General features: G+C 39.1%; 2 protein-coding genes across 5 annotated transcripts in view; one reads left to right on the top strand and one right to left on the bottom strand.

Annotated features, from left to right (window-relative positions):
- The window catches only part of si:ch211-198n5.11 (methylcrotonoyl-coenzyme A carboxylase 2), a 60886-nt gene extending 54688 nt beyond the window's left edge, over positions 1-6198 (top strand). For all 4 annotated transcript variants that reach the window (XM_059984359.1, XM_059984360.1, XM_059984362.1 and 1 more), the window contains 4 exons: positions 1585-1707; positions 2423-2565; positions 3206-3287; positions 5559-6198. In XM_059984359.1, coding sequence (XP_059840342.1) covers positions 1585-1707; positions 2423-2565; positions 3206-3287; positions 5559-5642 — 432 coding nt within the window. In that variant the 3' untranslated portion in view covers positions 5643-6198. The remainder of the gene's footprint in view (positions 1-1584; positions 1708-2422; positions 2566-3205; positions 3288-5558) is intronic.
- Positions 6199-11346: 5148 nt separating this feature from the next.
- Positions 11347-19888, bottom strand: part of LOC132401974 (retinoid isomerohydrolase-like) — a 28381-nt gene continuing 19839 nt past the window's right edge. The window contains exons 8-11 of the mRNA XM_059984363.1: positions 15781-15895; positions 15344-15438; positions 15146-15257; positions 11347-11897 (exon numbers count right to left, since the gene is read on the bottom strand). Of these exons, the coding sequence (XP_059840346.1) occupies positions 11749-11897; positions 15146-15257; positions 15344-15438; positions 15781-15895 (471 nt within the window). The 3' untranslated portion in view covers positions 11347-11748. The remainder of the gene's footprint in view (positions 11898-15145; positions 15258-15343; positions 15439-15780; positions 15896-19888) is intronic.

The following is a 19888-nucleotide window of genomic DNA, read 5'->3' as shown; positions in this document are numbered from 1 at the left end:
CGGATGGGATTTTACTGGGAAGGTTTCAATAATAATGGGTAACTGACTGTCTTTCTCTCTACATGTAGTTAGGACTGAAGTTGTTTCCTTATGAATACTCTTCCTCACTTCTTTGATCTTGGGTGCTATATACATTACAAGTTGGTTAACTCCTCCCTCAGTACAAAAGCAGACTTAGGGAAAGAATTGAGTATATGGTTCGATTGCTACCATTAGACAGAAATATGGACCATTGAATACAGATATAGTGTACAAATCAAAGGATCTATCATCTTATTAGATTCAATACCTTATGATTAAGAGCTTCCGGTCAAGATGGCATGAGCAAACAGTGATTCCTCAGGCGATATCTTCCAGATAGTCAATTACTTCAATTTTTCTACATCTTCTACTTATTCTTTTTAACTTAATTTTGTTTTTGAAATCATTGGAACCTGTGACTTACAATCTGTAGTTTGAACGAGTGAGCTAGCATTCTGCTGTCCGTGAGAAAACTACAGGAGAGATATGCAGGCACAAGCTACCATGAGGGGAAGATCAGAGATGAGATGTGGGGCCATGATCAACTACATTTCTCACTGATTGAAGCGTCAAGGAAGATTGAAACATTGAGGCAAATGCGGGGGAGAGCGAGTAGTTCTTAGAGAGGCCACTGGGTTCGAGTCGCAGCTGTCAGAGGGTCCACTGGTTTGAGTTGTTTCCCTCGGAGGAGCCGCTGGTTCAAGTCAATGATCTTGGAGATCTTAATGAAATTCTGAGATTTATGGATTGGACTATAGTTCAAACTAACTGTAGTTCATATTGGCCTCTTTCAATTCTATTTATTTTTTGTGTTCTTGCCCATTCTTTTTTGTTGACTAACAGGCTAGGAGTTTGGAGTTTGATTTTCTTGTTTCTCCATGTGTGTGATCTGTTAGTTTTTGTGTGAGGGAGGGGTTGGAGCTTAGGGTTGTTTCTTTTTCTCTTTCTGTGCGGGGTGATTGATGTCTTTCTTTCAACACTTCCATGGTTTTTTATATTTTATGACTTTCTGGAAAAGACGAATCTCAGAATTGTATTCTGCATACATACTTTGATAATAAAATGAACCTTTGAATCTTTGAAAATTAGTTCAAAGTTACACCCTTTGTCTGGTCTGTGAAGTTAACAGGATTATTAATTTTTCATAGGCTCTTTGGTTGAGCACTCTACGTCCAACAGTTTGGACATAGTATTTGGATGAGGACACTGAAATTGAAGTTCGTATGAAGACAGCTTAATGCTGGGGTTATCCGTAGGTGGTCAAGAGTAAACACAGGAAATGTGTGTATTAAATCCTTGTTTTACAGTAGCTGGAAATCAAAGACCTACTAATACTGAAAATACTGAATTTCGAAGTCTGCTTCCCCTTGAATTGAACAATAATCTAAATATTTTAAAATAATAATGCATGTATTCTTTTGCACAATGTGAAAAATATATGTTCTTTATGTCTTGTTGGAGGTCTAAAATAAAGGATATTAAACATTGTAATGATTATATCATGCATTATGTGCACATTAATTTTATACAATGTGACGAATTCCTTAATGGTTGTCTTTATAGGCTGAAGATGTTACGAACCAACTTAAGGCCCAAGGCTCCATGATAGCATCTGTGGCATGTGCCTCTGTTCCCAAGATAACCATTGTAATTGGAGGATGCTATGGTGCTGAAAGTTTTGCCATGGTATACTCTAGAAGTTTTACTGTATAATATTTGTATAAGTGAATTACTTTTCTATATGGAGAGATACTTTGTTGAGGTATATGAATATATTGGTAATTCATTTTGTTAAATATGTAATTTATATTCCTAGATTTCCCTTTGAGTTGGGGTTAGTTCTTCAATAAGATTTCAGTGGTTCAGTAGGTGAAATGGTACTGTAGACATTTTGAACTATACAATACAGAATGAATCTGGGTTCAATGCCTGATCAGTTAGCTGTTCGTTATTGTGCTATGGATATTTAAGTTGTTCTCAGACAACTAAATAAGAAAGTAAACAGAGCACAAATTATTTTTTTTCATTCTCTAATAGTGACTTCTGCCGAGTGGAGCACACACACTGGGGTAAAATCAAATTATTTTTCTAGTTTGGTGGTTACCATGGTCAGCATGGATGAGTTGGGCTGTTACATGCTATATGCTGTTCGGTTTCTCTGCATAGCCTTCATAGCTGTACGTCTCAGTAGGAGGTTTTCCTTTTCTGTATGGTAATAGTAAAGGTAGGATTTGGTCTAATGTGGTGGTTTTGCCATTATGTTAGCCCATTGTTACGGATTTTTTTCTGCCTGTATGAATTGAAGGAATACTAGTAGAAAGTGGATTGGCCACCATCTGATATAATGTGCCCTCTGACTCATGAATAATATTTCAATGAAATTTTTCATTTTATATTTCAGTGTGGTAGATCGTTTGATCCAAACTTCCTTTTTCTGTGGCCGAATGCCAGGATCGGACTAGTTAACTCAAGTTACTGCTCTAAGTTCCTGGAAAATGATGGAGAGATCCCAGATGAAGGACAGTGGGAGATCATTAAAGAAAGGTTAGTATTAATGCTGTTTGAGTAGAGAAAAAAATAATCTCTCATTTACATCAACAACAACAACAAATGATTTACTTAATATATAAACAAGTATGCAGCTTTATTTCTAGGCCATCAAACTTGATTTAGTTTTACTTTCATGTAAATGCACTGTAAAGTTATGTTTGGTTTGCTTTGCACCCTGAGACTCATTTCCCAGAATAAAGTGCTTCACAAGGTAATTTCAAATTGCACTTTATGAGTAAACCACATTGCTACAGATACAACAAACAGGCCAGAATGGTTAAGGATAGCAGATATCCTCCCTGAATGATATTAATGAATTAAAGTAGGGTTTATTGTGGTCATTATTATTAATGCAGATTCTTTTTATTATATTCCAGATTTATAATTCTACTTACTAACAGCTTCCTTGATGTAAATTGAATCAAATTCTTCACCACAGGTTAACGACGCAATAATTTATCCACTGTGCATCACTGTATATGAAACATCCATCGATTGAAATACAAACTTTGTATTTTTCATTTTCATAGAATTAAGATATATTAGTTTTCAATTGACTGTACCAAAATAGATATTTATCACAATGTTCAACCAAATTTAGAAACTTCTGATTGGATAGTTCTCTTTTCTGTAGGCTGGAGGCTGAAAGCTCTGCTTTTCACTCTTCCTCTCGGATCTGGGATGATGGCATCATACTTCCTGCAGACACTCGGACGGTAAGCTTGCACTTTCACCAAAGTCTCTATTTCTTTAAAGTTTATTTTCTGCATGTTTCTTCTTCCATTGCTGAGATATTTCTGTATCATAGCCCAGGGGTTATTTACAACATGTGTTTTTATTTTGAGTTCCAAGCTGGCAAATGAGCTGCGTTTCTTGGGTTTATTAACTTTTCCAGAGATCAAGACTTTTTGGAGATCATCTGAATGTTGTCCCTGAGAGTTTTTTTTACGTCAGATGTAATGTCATCTACATCACAGATGAAATGTTTTTGTGAACTAGAGTAAATCTGTGCTTCTGGAAATAAATAAGCATGGAACCTAGCAATATAAGTTTTGACAATTTTCCCTTCTGCTGTCTTCTAAAAGCAGGGCTATGCTTAGGAAATTATTCTAAGGGCACCAGTTGTAGTTCTCCTACAATCGAATAGCTCATTCTTTGTATGCCAGTGTATGTCGCCCCACAGAGTAACAAACTCTTCAGTTGTGCAAGGCAAATACTGATCCTGCTATATAATCCTCCCTATGGAGCTCACCTCCGAATGAATAAACATGGTGAATTATTCTCCCCTCTATTACTCAAAGGCACTGAGACTTATTGAAGTATCATTGTTACCATTGCCGCTTACATAAACTACCCAGGTATAAACAGAATTGTAATTCTACTAGCCTGGATTAATTATTACTGCCCTGAACATTCTGATTTGTGTGAACGTCTTAGTTCATTTAAGTTCCATTGAGGTAAAGCAATTGGAGACATTGGAAAGGAGAAAGATGAACATGGTGATGCCCTCTAACAAACCAAGATTATTGCGTTATTGATCTATCTGCTGAATTTCTGTGTAATCATATTCTCTCCATGTTGGAATCCTCCCATCTATTATTCGGCTGTAGAAAGAAGGCACTCAGAAGATTTCATATCAAAATAAAAATTACTTGCAAGATTATTTCCTCTGAATATTCCAATTAATTCAATTCAATTCTTCCACTAGCATTGCTTGCCTGATATAATTCCAGCCATTTATGTTTTGTATAGTTTGCATTGTGATTTGAGCTTCTCCTGTTTTCTGTGTTTGTAATAACACTTTCCTCCTCCTCCTCTTGCAGTAAAACTCCATTCAGTTTCAAAATCTCAACCATTCAGCTCACCTGTAATAGATTTAATATGGATGCACTTTCAGAAGGCTTTCGAAATTGGTTGTAAATCTTAAACCAGAATCAGGTTTAATATCATCAGCATATGTTGTGAAATCTGTTGTCTTTGCAGCAGCAGTACAATGCAATACATAAAAATAGAAAAACATGAAATACAATATATATAAAGTAGTTAAGTTAAATAAGCTGTGCAAAAATAGTCATAAGTAGTGAGGTAGTGTTTATGGGTTCAGTTCCCATTCGTAAATCTGATGGCAGAAGGAAGAGGTTATACTTGAATCATAGAGAGTATGCCTTTTTCCTGATGGTAGCAATGAGAAGAGAACATGTCCTGAGTGATGGGGGTCCTTAATGATGAATTCCAACTTTTTGAGGCACCACTCCTTGAAGATGTCCTGGATACCATAGAGGCTGGTGTCCATGATGGAACTGACTAAGTTCACAGATCTCTGCAGTTTATTTTGATCCTGTGTGTTAGCCTCCGCCCCATAACAGACGGTAATGTAGCCACTTAGAAAGTGCTCTATGGAACATCTATAGAAATTTGCAGACATTCCAAATCTCCTCAAACTCCTAATGAAATATAGTTGCTGTTATGCCTTCTTTGTAGCTGCATTAATATGCTGGGTCCAGGATAGATCCTGAGAGATGATGACACTCAGATGAAATTGCTCACTGTTTCCACTTCTGATCACTCTGTTAGGACTGAGGTGTGTTCCCTCGACTTACCCTTTCTGAAGTCCACAATTAATTCTTTGTTCTTTTTGACAATGAGTGCAAATCAGTTATGTTCTTAGCAGCTTAAGAATATCATAGTCCTTTTGTTATGCAACTGCTAAAATCTGCAAATATCATAAATACACAAGTCTATTAGCAGCTTGAAAAGGTGAACCTGATGTACTCTCTGTCACATGAACTTTCTAGTTCCATTGTGTATTTCTTGGTTTTAAAGATGACCCTATTTGTTTCATTTAACTACACCCAATTCTATAGAATCGAAGTTTCTGCCAAACCGAAAGAACTTGTTTCATGACTAAATAAATAAGTACAGGGCTTTGAAGGAAATGTAATGTGTTGCTGATTATTAAATCTAATTGAGCTGTTTCTATATTACAGATAATTGGTCGGTGTTTAAATATCTTCAAACAGAAACCTTGGTTTCGTTCTCGCATAGAAAGGCAGGTTATATTGAGAACATAAACATGGAAATCGACCCAATGAAGAAAAAATGAAGTTGGAATTATGCTTTTGTTGATGAAGGATGGCCAGCAAGCTTAATTTTCAAAAAGGCATACAACAATTAATATGACATACTACTTAATAAAATATTAACAGTCAATCACCTGGTGTGGGATTGTGCTGTGGAAAGATTTTGGTGAAATAGGTGAAGTTTGAGAGACTAGAAACTTTTATGTAATATTCCCTGATGGAACTCCAGAAAATGATCACATCCAGATTTATCACTTGCCACATTGGAATTTGAATTCAGGATTGGTTCTGCAACTCCACTACACTACTTTATCCTTTTTAACCAAGTCGTAATTCAAGAATCTGTTTATCAGACTTGAATACGTAATGACAAGTTGGATGAAGTGGTGAGGGTAACCAGAGACAAACACCGCAGTACTAGAGAGAAACTTGTTATAGATCAACAAAAGATTATATTTTTAAACTTTTGAGTAATGCGGAATATTTGTTATCAATAAATTTGTATATGTACTGTCACTGAAGGAATACAAAGAACTTTAATCTCATAGTTTGTGTTGTGGAAAGGTGTTTTTATCCAAAGTAAAAAGACACAAATTAAGGTCATGATGAGTACAAATCAAAACAGAACCAAATGTGGTTCAATTAGGAATCTGAATTGTGCTTGAAATGTCTGGATGTATATTTGAAGTATGGTGTAATAGGATGGGTTAAAAACAGTTTATCATTTGGTTTCAGCAATCTTGTGAGTTTTGAAATTCAATTCTGTACAAAGGGCCAAGTGTGCACATCATAATCAACATTTTTGTAAGTTGGGAATTCTTATTGTAGGACTGAATTACAGGTTGAGAACACCATAGTAACTAGCTGGTTCTGCCTAATTGTGTTGTATCTGAACTGGTGTGAATGAATACTCAGAACAGGTAATATATCTCCCAGCCTGAGTTTATAAAGCAGAATGTGCACAAAATTCAATTGGAAATGCTCCTCTGTGTATAAATTGATTTCAAGAATACATCACTTACAGTGGCAGGAGCCCACCATGTAAAGTATGGCAAGTTTGAATTATTTAAGCAACTTGTATGAAGGCCATAGTGATGGAGGCCTTGGAGCAGTGCAACTTGCCCAACTTTGAATTTTGATTTTGTTTAAGGATGATCCAGAAGCAGCGGGGAAAATAACAATTGGAAATCAATTGAATTAGAAATGTAAAAAAGACAATCAAATTACCTAATGAACAGGAACGTTAATTATTTTATAATTAACATTATAAAATCATACTATTTTATAATAGTATGATTACTATTATAATCATACTATTACTGATGTACCATCAATAACTCTGAGACATGGGTTAAGGTAGGCTTTTATTGGCTGAAGAAAGCACAAGCAGCAAGTGACCACCACACAACATCCTGGAGACGGAGGAAGGGTCTGTGCCTCCAATCGCCTTTATACTGGGGTCTGTGGGAGGAGCCACAGGAGCAGTCAGCGGGTGGGGGGGGGGGAGGGGGGGCGTGTCCAGACAGGTATATGTAGTTCACCACAATTACTAATGGTCACAAGAGAAAATCTGCAGATGCTGGAAGTCCAAGCAACACACACAAAATGCTGGAGGAACTCAGCAGGCCAGGCAGCTTCTATGGAAAAGAGTAAACAGTCGAAGTTTTGGGCCGAAACCCCTTACCAGGACAGATTATTAGCATCTGCTGATTTTCTCATTTTTCTAGAAGTATGAATGTGAACTACCTCAACTAATTTGGCTTTTTAAATTTATAACTTATAATTTGGACTATAATCACATTAACAATGGTGAGATATTAAGACTGTGTTTTGTGATACAGTTAACTTAGAGAAGTTCTAAACCATTAAATATTAATAGTTCTAAAACAAAGTCAAAATGGTCCAACTGGCATATAATCTCTTTATCATATTAATATAATCAATTTCAAATCAAGATTCTTCCTAAATTTTCATTTTAAAATTTTCAATAATAATTCCAGACTGAAAGCAGATAAGTCAGCTTGTTCGTTGCTAAGAAAACTACAAATGTGCACCTTTTAAAACATTTATTCTGTATAAATAGTGAAAAAAGCAACACATTTACAATTAGGTGGAAAAGATTCTTTTTAATTAGTTTGTGAATAATTACAATTTCACACACCACAGAAAATTAATTTGCAATTTTAATTCAAATGTAGTTTTCTCTTTTTACCTGTTTTCCCTGTTCCCCAGATGATTTTTACAAAGGGAACAAATACATGCCACTAGTGGAGAGGCATTCTTAGAAACTGAGTGGAATGAGACTAATCAAACATGGATTGCTATCTGCTTGTATATGTTGCCACTCTCTAGTCAAAAATGGAGTTTAGGTTTAATTCTAATCCAGCTTCACTGATACGAATTCCAGCCTTTTGCCCAACAGCACATGCTAAAAAGACAATAGCAATTTAATTTCATTTAAAGGACATGGATGGATGCTGCCTGTTAATTTTGTTTAAATTGCCACTAACAAGAACTGTTTATTAAACCAAGTAAACTAATGTTCACTTTCAGGGCATGATCGGTAAAGCATCACATATTGTAAAACTTTTAATTTGTTGACTTTTTCCATTTAAGTTGGTCATAGTTTTAGCAGTTTTTTAAAATAACGTTAGAATTAATGAGCCCTTCTTTGTAACAATATCAAGATTGCTTGGCCTTTTGTAAGGAATGATTGTGCAAGACATTACAAAATAAGCAACATTGAGATGAGTGCAAAAGTAGGTCAATGGAAACTAGCAGTACACTATCTGCATAACAAGAACCTAAGCTTGATGATCCTCAACAATTACAACTCTGCAAAGTATTAGGTTCTAAGCTGTGTTTAATGAAATTACTGTGATTTGCTTCCAAATTTCTAAAATCACATGCTTACTGGGTTTCTTTCATACATTCATCCTCCTGACTTGTTTTAGTATTTACTGTTTGCATTTATCTTCTTAGTTTATATGGGGAAAAGTGCTAACTGCCTTGAACTTCTTTTTGGTGTAGGAAATCTTCAAAAGGAAGAAATATGGACACTCAAAAGTTATATTGATATGCACAGGCTTTGAGAGATTGGAAAACGTATGAAGAATTGAAATAAGGCCTGCAAGACTAGTGCCAATGGTCGCTGAGTTCTACCTTTATAGTTGTTGCAAAGAAAAAAAAGAGAGAATAGTTTAGGTGCATGAATGGTTACAGAACTAGAAATGAAGAATAAAGCACATGCTAGAAGAAATAAGTGGGAAGGAAGTTAGAAAGAGAGGGTTAAATGAGAATAGGGAGGTACCTTGAGGAAGGGGCACAGAATTAGAAATCAATGCATTGGAGAATATTTAGTCAGGACAATAGGCGTAGAGCATTTGAACCAACAAGTGAATGAACTTCCAGATGAGCTGAAGTTTAGAAAAGGTAGAACACAGGAATATTGGGCAAAGGCATTAAGAAAGTTACAATTACTTATTTAAAGCATGGGTGATACACAAAGGGGCTCCCTTTCTGCTATCCCATTGCTCACAATGGTTCCTGAAAAGTTCTCCCAAAAAATGGCACAAACATGGAAAAATGTCATCTAAAGTTAAAATACAGCTCTTAAAAAAGAACTGTAATCAGTTTCAAAATAAACATTTAATAGAAAAATGGAGGACCATAGGAGGGAAGGGTCAGATTGATCTTAGAGTAGGTTTAAAAAGTTGCCACAACATTGTGGGTTGAAGTGCCTGCACTATGCTGTAATGTTCTATGTTAAAATCATACTGGATGACAAAGCAAGAAAAAGAATTTGAAAATGGGAATTATTTTGGTTTTTGCAGCAAGCAATAATTTGCAAATGAAAAGTTGTTACGCTGATGCCTTGAATGCAGAAATTAGAATGGAAAGCACTATTAGTTCATGGAGATGCACCAATGAACAGTTGGGAATGAAGATGAAATTAGTACAGAGTTTATAGTAGGAGCAAAATTTATTGACCTTGTTCTTACCAATAATAGGAGCAAATTTCAACTCAGCTAGATTCTAATGGGTGGAATGACTGCTGCAAGAGTGCTTTGGGGATCAGGGGGTGAGGTGCTCAAGTATAACTGAATGTAAATGATGTACATTAAAGTTTATCGCATGCCATAAGCTGTCACCATTCAGAAGAAACTGATAGTGGAACCTTGCGTCTAACATAGATGACATAAGCTTGTGGGAGGTGGAACCACTGCTGGAGGAGTGCTGGCTGTGTTATACAAGAAAGGCAAGAAACAATACAGTAAGCCATGAAATAACAGAGGTGGAAGAGGATGACAAATTCCACTTGTCATGCTGTAAAAATGTGCAGCATGATGAATTGAAGTGATACAACAAACACAGACATTTTGATCAGTGTATCCTCACTTTACAGATGCAATAAAAATAGACAAAGAATTTTACAAGAGTAGATAAAGATGAGGTGTACTTTCAAAGAGACGGTTTGAAAAGGGAGAATCATCTGAAGGAATTGTTTATATTACTAGTGAGTACAAGAGAAAGCATCTGAGTGTTCAGGAAGCAATGGAGGAGGTTTCAAGGAGAAGGAAGTTGTTAGTATTGATAGCCAGTACTTGGAGAGTCCTGAGGTGATTATGGGAGAAAAGAAGGGGTCAAGGTGAAATGTTGAGACCAGAAAGTTGCTTGGAACCATAACATCTAAAGCTCAGATTCGAGAAATAAAATTGTAAATGTTTCTTGTGTTTTAGGACAAAGCCGATAGTGAATGGAATACATGGAAACATGGAAATCCTTCCTTGCTTTTGATTATGAAGTCCACAGCTAAAGGTTGTATTTTAAACACAAAATTATTCAATATCAAAAATTCCATCTGTATTTATGATATAATAATTCTAAAGCAATTAGACTCATTATCATATTGGCAATCTCATTTAATGATAATGGTTCATTCTGCTCTTATTAATGGATTGTGCAAATTAGGGGTGCATCTCAGCTACATGATTATTTTCTATATATACAGTGTGAGGCTTAGTGATTATTGATGAGTTACAGAGTGTGGTGGGGCACACAGAATGCAAGAATAAGAACCAACTGGTTCTTCCTCCTCTATCCTAAGTACCAAATCCCACTATACCATGCTGTTTTGCCTTAGATTACATTCTGTTCAGATCTGCTGACTAAGGAACTAACTCAGTCAAACAGAACTAAGCAATCTCTTGTCATTTACTCATTAGGTTAGCCTCATAGATTCACAATTGCACAACTTGAAGGGATGGATTATCATTAGAATACACATTCTATAACAATGATCTAGACAGAATTTTTCAATAGTTAACGCTGTTGCCACAGGTATTTGGTAATGAAGAAAAGGCAATTAAATTTTTTTCCTTTATTTTCTAAGGGTTTTTATTAGAATTCTTCTTGAATTATTGCAGATTCTATGGTTAAGATTGTTGCTCAAGTGTTTATAGGGGTACTCCCTGTCTTTGCAGAAAGACAGAAGTATTTACCCTCTCTGTAAATGATAATCTAATAGGAGATGTGGAGACTCACTCATGGAACATTCGCATCTTTCTCTTGGCAGCATGTTGTGCGAGGCTCCCATTACTTAATTAAATTTAATTAATTGAATTTAATTAAGTTAATTAATTGATTTAATTAAAGGTCTCTTAGTGAAATGCAAATACACAAATGTTTGCTTCCTCCACTAGGTTTGATGTAGCTGGGTTACATACAGAGGTTTTCACTTGGGCTGAAATCCAGAGGAATGCAAATGGCATAGCTCAAGGAGCATGGAATTCTGATGTCATTTTGCTGAACATAACTTTAAGAATGAAGCAACTAACAATCTAGCCTTTTTTTTTGGGGACATTAACATCTTTGTTGCTCTGTTAAGCTGTCATGCTGTAAAAATGTGCAGTGAATGCTTGGTTTCATGCAGAAACCCAATATTGGCTTACACTAATTTCAATTTATTGTGCAATTTAAAACTATTAAGTAACTAGGACATTTATTTTCATACCAGGTAGTGTAATAGCATGTTTTTACTCTGTTTGACATGTATTGCTTTATCTCACATTGCAGCATTCCACCAGGTAATATGCCATTAAGGTTTATACATTCCATGGAAGGTAACCGGGATATTGATCTCCACTTCTGCTCTTGCTATCTCACTGAGATTCTTAGCATCCAGAATTAGAAGAAAGGCAGGATTTTGCCCTGAACCTGGGCTAATAACTGATGTCAGCAACACTCCTGTGAACAGAAAGAAAATTGTCATTGCACATAAATGACGAAAGAATTCTCAGACAAGACCTTCTTTCTGTACCAGGGCACAGTTTAAACTCGCATAACTTGCCCTGTTGCCTGCCTGTTACTGTGAACTCCAGGCTCCCACTCAAGTCCTTTTAAGACAAAGCTTCATGTTAAGCAGATGGCTTATCACATGAGATGTATGGATGTTCGGTTTTAATTTTCATTGCTGACTTTTTTGGGTTGCTTTTATGAAAAAAGAAAGGTCTATTTAATATTTCACAGTAACAGACTCGTTCAAGTGAGGCCGATTGTACCAGCAAAGCTAGTTATAAACAAGCCACCAATGCAAAGACAAGCATTATACAACAATTCAATATAAAGAAGTCTAAAATCATATGCAAGACACTAAATCATGCTGCCAAGAATTCTGTTTGCAATCATGGAGAAAAGCACACCCTCTCCTTTTAAAGAACATTACAGCTACCCTAGTCCACAGAATTTATGTGCAGGTTCAAAAGACCTAAAATACTTCCAAAACCTGTGTGCAAATATGCTGTGGAGCTTAGTTAATTAGAACTGCACAGATGACCAAAACACAATAGTTCCAACTTCTGCCAAACTAGAGTCAATTCTGCCTGCTCAGATTCTCACCTTCCTAATCATTTGTAATTAAAAGACAGACTACTCAGGACACAGTAACAGATTACACTGGTCCTCTCGTTACCTGCTACATCACAAAACTTATCATGAATGACAGTGATGCTTCAGTCCCAGACGAGCTCAATGCCACTTACGCATGCTTTGAGAGGAGAATAAAAAGAAGGCGGAGCTAATGGGGGTTAATGGTGCCTAACGGCGACTCCTTTGCTTGCATCTTTGGAAACAGCTCTATTTCCATCTTTAATTTATCTGTTTTTCCCTTTCAGGGCTCTTTTGAAGACCCTGACCTGGAGTTACACGCTGACTATGGTTCTTTGTGAGAATGGGACCTGCTCTCAGCGTTTCACAACTGGCTGTTGTTCGGCACACCAAGGGCTCAGCCTAAGAACTCCACTTGCCTTCGGAGGACTGAGTTTTCGTGGCTCTGGAGACAGGGGATCGGAGGTTAGTGTCCGAGCAGAAGATTGGTGTGTTGTAAGAGATGGAAGATCTAAGGCTGTGTGCCCAGGGATCTGAGATCTTTGGGCACAGAGCTCAGAAGGAGTGAAGCAATGGACTTTTAACGTTGTATACCAGTGAGTTGTTTGTTATGTCTCCCCTCTCGCTGTGAAACAGAGACACCTCTTTCTCCTTATTAGGGAGAGAGAGAGCCTGCAGTATGTCAAATGCCAGGTGAACAAGTAGTCTTGGGAGTACTCCAAGTCTGTGTCTTTGCTGTTGCCCTGTTCACACTTGAGTGCTCGGTGGCGGGTGCCAATGCTTTATTTTGCTGGTGAGGGGGAGGGCTGATTGTTGCTTTCTTCCGCTTACAGGAGGGAGGGGAGCTGGGGGGAGGGTACTTTGGGGTTCTATCATTTAGTCTTTGGGGGACTACTGTTTGGAAAACTCCTCTGTTTTTGTGGATGTTTGTGAAGTAAAAGCATTTCAGGATGTATATTGTGTACATTTCTCTGACATTAAGTGTACCTTTTAAACCTTTGAAAACTACAGCTATAAGATCTCTGCAGCACCTGGTGACTCTTTGATCTTTATCTCGGAGGCCAACTTCAGATCATCTCTCAAGAGGGTGCAAGGTGACAGGCCCTGATGGGTACCTGGTAGGGCTCTGAAAACCTGTGCCAACCAACTGGTTGAACCAAATGTTCAAAGACATTTTCAATCCCTCTTTGCTACAGTCAGAAGTTCCCACCTTCTTCAAAAGGGCAACAATATTCCCATTGCCTAAGAGCAGGGTGAGTTGCCTTAATGACTATCATTCAATAGCGCTCACATCTATGGTGATGAAGTGTTTTGAGAGGTTGGTTATGGCTAAAATCAAGTCATGTCTCAGCAAGGACCTGGACCCACTGCAATTTGTCTATCATCACAGTAGGTCTACATTAGATGCAATCTCATTGGCTTTTTATGCGTTCTTGGATCACCTGGACAATATTAGTACTTACACCAGCGTGCTGTTTATTGACTACAACTTAGCATTTAATACAATCATTCCTACAGGTCTGATCAAAAAGCTTCAAAACTTGGGCCTCTGTAACTGGATCCTTAACTTCCTTACCAGAAGACCAGTCTGTGTGGATCAGAAATAGTATCACCTCACTGATAATGAACACTGGCAAACTTCAAGGATGTGTGCTTGGCCCACTGCTCTACTCTTTCTACACCCATGACTTCGTGGCTGGGTGTAGCTCAAATGACAGCTATAAATTTGGTGACAACTATTGTTGCCAGAATTTCAGATGATGATGAGAAGGCATACAGGAGCGAGATGCATCAACTAGTTGAGTGGTGTCACAGCAAAAACCTTACACATAACGTCAGTAAGATCAAAAAACTGAAGGTGGACTTCAGAAGGGTAAGTCAAGGGAATACACAGTAGCGCTCATAGAGGGATCAGAAGTGAAAAGGGTGAACAGTTTCAAGTTCTCAGATATGTCAATATCTCTGAGGACCTACCCTGGGCCCAACATACCAAAGCAGTTACATTGAAGGCATGGCAGCAGCTATGTTTCGTTAGGAGTTTGAGGAGATTTGGTTTGTCACCAAAGACACCTGCAAGGTTGTACAGATGTACCGTGGAGAGCATTCCAACTGGCTGCATCATCATCTCTTATGGGGGTGGGGGGCACTGGACAGAATACAAATAGGCTGCAGGAAGTTGTAAACTCAGTTAGCTCTATTGTGGGCACTAGCCACCCCAGCATCTAGGATGTACCCTCTTCTCATTGCTACCATCAGGAAAAAGGTACAGGAGCCTGAAAGCACACAATCAACAATTCAGGAACAGCTTCTTCCCCTCTGCCCAATGGACATTGAACCCATAAACACTACCTTACTACTCTTTTTTGCACTACTTACTTAATCTTTTTAATAATATATATACTTTACGGTAATTCACAGTTTTATTATGTATTACAATGTACCACTGACACATAACAACAAATTTCACAACATATGCCGATGATATTAAACCTGATTCTGATTCTCTCAATGTAAATGGAAGCAAAGTCGAATTGGAAATTTTCGCTTTGACGGAGACTTTTAATGATAAAAAATGAAGCTTACAACCAGATCTATCAATCATTTCATACCATCATCTTCATCCAGTGCATCTGGATGTGGAACAAAGATGGGTTCTGATGGATATGTGTTTGGTTCTTGCCACACCCAGTGTTCCTTGGTTTTCACATTTAACTTGTATATCTACATGGAAGGAAAAATATGTTTATGAAGTCCAATTTATTTTTAAGTTTGCTAGCTACAACTGCTTCTTTACCAAACCCAATTACCTTATCTGGAACAAAATGGTTCAGCCCCAGTCCATAAGCAAATGTATAATCCTTTCCATTGAATTTCTTATAGTTAATCTGAGGAAATTCGAAGGCTGTAACACAGAACATGTTTTATGCAAATTTCAAACACTCTTAATAAACAAGTTTAGACCCTAGAAAGTTCTTCTGCAGATCTTTTAGAAGATGTCAGGGGTAAGTTTTTTTACGCAGGGAGTGATGAATGTGTGGAATGGGCTGCCGGCAACAGTGGTGGAGGCGGATGTGATAGGGTCGTTTAAGAGACTTCTGGATTGGTATATAGAGCTTAGAAAAATAGAGGGCAATGGGTAACCCTAGGTCAATTCTAAGGTAAGGACATGTGCAGCACAGCTTTGTGGGCCAAAGGGTCTGTATTGTGCTGTAAGCTTTCTATGTTTTTTAAAAAGAGAGATCACCTTGCCGAGGTCCTGAGAAAAGTACTTCTGGTTCCAACCAAATTGTCCCATCTTGCCGAACTGTAGCAGTGGCAGTTGTTGAGTTGAGAGAGATTAAATTTTTTCCATGTTCTACCTGGATGAAGTATAAAAACAGTTTACTGTATGAACTCTACTGCCTAATGTTCTCAGTGCGGAGGATAAGAATGTTTCATTTAATGTCTTCTCCGAGATTTCTAGAATAGTACTTTATTGGAAAAAATCAACAGAATTCTTGGAGCAAAGATACTGATTGAACAAAATGTTGGCCCTAAAAATGGGTTTATATCGCCTCTACCTGAGAGATCCAGGGTTGGTAAATAGCTTGGAAAATAAATGATGGGTCCCTGACTTTGCACAAGTTGGGTCCAGCAATAACGACAGGTACAAATCCACACTCCCTCTCCTGACCCAAGTATCTGTATTTGTTAGCACGGACCAGGCAATCTCTTGTGATCATGATTCTTTCAAAATAGGATACTACTTATTTTCAATGTGACAGTAACCTACTGGCTTTGTAGAGTGATGTAGTTGGCAGAAACATACGTAATTCCCAAACCACCAACATTTAGTTGGGGTTTATTTTTAAGAGGCTGGTCTGACATGATGTGAAGTTCTGTTACCACGTTTTTTTGTGTTCAGTGTTTGGAGTACAATAAATGAGTTGTAATGATTTTTCTTAAACTTAAATCACCTCCGCCATTTTTATGTGTGAAAACGTACACTGGTGACCCCGATGCTGTAGAACAATTCCAGAGTTATTGAACATGTCTGCCAAAGCAGTCACTTTGAAACTGCCAGAGGTTTGGGAGTAAAATGCTGTCACTTAGTTTGTAGAAGCCAAGCCCCAATTTGCGTTGTGGAGTCTCTGCTAATAACACCAAATATTTCTATGTGGTAGCATCTCTCAGCATCTCCACGCCACAAGAGTGGTGAGTCTACTAGAACACTCAGCTCAATGTGATAAATATTAACTACTGAAATCTCACCTTTTACAGACTTTTGGACTATTGGAGTCTAGCACACCAAATAGTTGTTCACCTTGTCTGGCCTTGGCAATGCTAAGCCATCGCAGTTAATGTACCACAATCTGTCTTGCCTGGGAAATCACCATCCTTGCTTTATTTTTAAAGAACTCCACGCAGCAAATGCCTGATCGAGTTGGTATAGACCTCGCTAATGCACCCGTGAAGGACTTAAGGAGCTTCCTAAAGTGGCTGATAGTTTACAGTCAGCTAGCAGCGATTCATAATTCCTCCTCCTTTCTCTGCCTCGGTAAGCCCGGTCAGCAAGGCCCCAACGTAAGGCTGCCTGTGGCTGTGAAGCAGACGAAACCAGCCCATGTTTTTACTGTGCTCGCTTTGCTAGGAACGCTAAGAACTGCTGACTGCCTTGCAGCTTCAACAGTGCCAGCACATTGGGAAATCGGAGGTTTATGCACACCTTGGGTCCCAGCTGCCAGGGGTGTCTGCTGTTCATTATGGACTCCCTTTCAGGGTGATGCTTCCTGTGTGACATGAGTGCTCAAGTGAGTGTGCTGCCAGCATCACCTGTTGGTGAGAAGGCAAAAAGTGACGAAGCCTTGCTGGAGGCCGTCAATGGCAGCAGGATCCAGACTCATGGGACACGACAGGCCTGCTTCAGTGGGCGATGTGACACATGGAACTTCGTCCTGGCTAAAGGACCTCTGCTCGCTTCAGATTTCCTGTGCGCCCAAGGACTACTAGTTGATCTTAAGAATTGCCGGCTTGTGGATGTCAAGGAATTTGGGTCATTACCCTACTCTCCCAGTAAGTTCCCCAAATGAATCTGTCAAGCACCTGCACCACCACACATGAGTTTACTTGATTGCTGGGGGAATTCCCAAACTTCACATTCTCCACTACAGTCACAGAGCATGGAATTGAGACCACATTTATACAACTGGCCCAACAGTCCATAGACAGGACCCAGGAAAGCTGGCAACTGCGAAGGCTGAATTCTCCAATTTGCTAAGCCAATCAAATAGCCTTTGGCCTTTCTGTTTACCTTGATGGCAGACTTGTTGCCAGTGCATCCAAACCTGAACGTATATTTCATCTCCACACACCTTTCCAGTGCTTAAGCCAACACATTCTTGGCCATTGCATCTCTGCAGAAGGTGCAAAACCCCTCTCATCAAAAGTAGCTACTAATTTGGATTTCCCATCACCCCATGCCAGTAAACTACAAGAGGCATGGTGATCACAGTCTATCACAGTCATTTCATGAACTGCTGAACTTATGCTTCCCCTGCATGGTGCGCTTAAAGGCTAATCGTGTGCTTGACTGGTCAGCAGACGTGGCCAGGGCATTTCATGATACCACATGAGCTCTTTCAAATGTGACCCTATGGGTGCACCCACTCCCCAATGCAACTGTAGCTGTTACTGCTGACACTTCAGACCATGCCGTGGGTTCTGTGCACAAACAGTTGGTTGGAAGGTTGTAGTAGCTGCTCGCCTTCTTCAGCCGGTAGCTCCATCCCCCAAAGTGAAGTACAACACATTTTACTGTGAGCTTCTCCATCTATCTGGCTGTCCGCCATTTTCATTTTCTTCAAGAGGGTTGCCATTTTGCAATGTTTGTTGACCACAAACCCCTCATGCACACAATGGGCAAAGTGTCAGATCCTTGGTCTGCACAACAGCAATGTCACCTGCCCTGCATATCAGAGTTCACAACGGATATACAACACATCAAGGAGAAAAATGATGCTGAGGCTGATTGCCTCTCATGGCCAGCTGTTGAGGCCGTACACATAGGGGTTGACTATGCCAGCATGGCAGCCAATCAGGCTACCGAACAGCAGTCACAGGCCTGTGGTTGACAGACATTAAGTTTGGCAAACCTGGGGTTCTCTCCTGTGCAATGTCTCAACTGTTCACCCTTGCCCCATCGTGCCTGCAAACTGGAGGCAGATTGTTTTTAACTCCATACGCGGCCTTTCGTACCTGGGCCGGAAGGCCTCACAGAAACTGGTTGTACTTAAGTTTGTGTGGCACAGCCTTAGAAAGGTGTTAGGCTACATCACACCACAGCATATCACCCACAGTCCAATGGCCAATGCGAGTGGGTTCACTGCTCCTTAACGGCTACTCTGAAAGATCAGTGTTGGCACGATCATCTCCTGTGGGTCCTGCTGGGAGGCAGAACCTGTAGATGTCAGTGACTGAGTTGGTATACAGGCAGCCATTACAAATACCAGGTGATTACATTCCTGATGCCATGACCACCTGGTTGTCCTCTCAGCATCGTTCCACCTTCATCAGTGAACTCAATTCCTTTTCACCTGTTCCGACCTCCCATCGGGGTGTTAGATTCCTTTTGACCTATATTCTGACTCATTTGTTTCATCCACCATGATGCACAACATCTCCTTAGGCTCCCTTATGACAGCCTGTTCTGCATTTTGGAACGGAGAGAAAAACTTTTATCATAGATAAGAGTGCTAAACCTGAATGTGTTTTGGTAGATCACATTAACTCAGCCCACTGTGATTCGGCTACCATGCCCCTACCTTCAAGTCATGACCATGAGCATGCCATCACACCTCTACCCATGGAACGCAGGATCTGAGCTGGGCAGCCTGTATGATCTCCGAACGGGCTCACAATGCTGGTTTAGTGAATTCTGGGGCAAGCTGGTATAGGGTAATGTAATTGGTGGAAATGTACATAATTCACAACCTCTGACATTGAGTTGGGGTTCACTTTAAGAGGCTGGTCTGATGTGATGAAGTATTGCGTGAAGTTCTGTTATCGTGCTTTTTGTGTTCAGTGTTTGGAGTACAATAAATGAGTTGTTATGGTTTTTCTTAGACATCAAAGACCTCCACCATTTTTATTTGCAAAAACCTACAGGTTCAGTTTGTGATTCATGTGAATTAAGCTAGCTTGTTGTGGAGTGCCGTGATCCGTATGAAGACAAATACATACTAACTTCACCAAAGGACACGTTATAGAGTCATAGAAAGGTAGAGCGCAGAAACAATCCTTTCAGCCCATCTAGTCCGTGCCAAGCCATTTAAGCTGCCTTCTCCCATCAACCTGCACTGGGACCATAGCCTCCA

This window comes from Hypanus sabinus, chromosome 11 (assembly GCF_030144855.1).
Source record: "Hypanus sabinus isolate sHypSab1 chromosome 11, sHypSab1.hap1, whole genome shotgun sequence".
Taxonomy (NCBI): Eukaryota; Metazoa; Chordata; class Chondrichthyes; order Myliobatiformes; family Dasyatidae; genus Hypanus; species Hypanus sabinus.
This window is presented reverse-complemented; position numbering and strand designations above follow the sequence as displayed.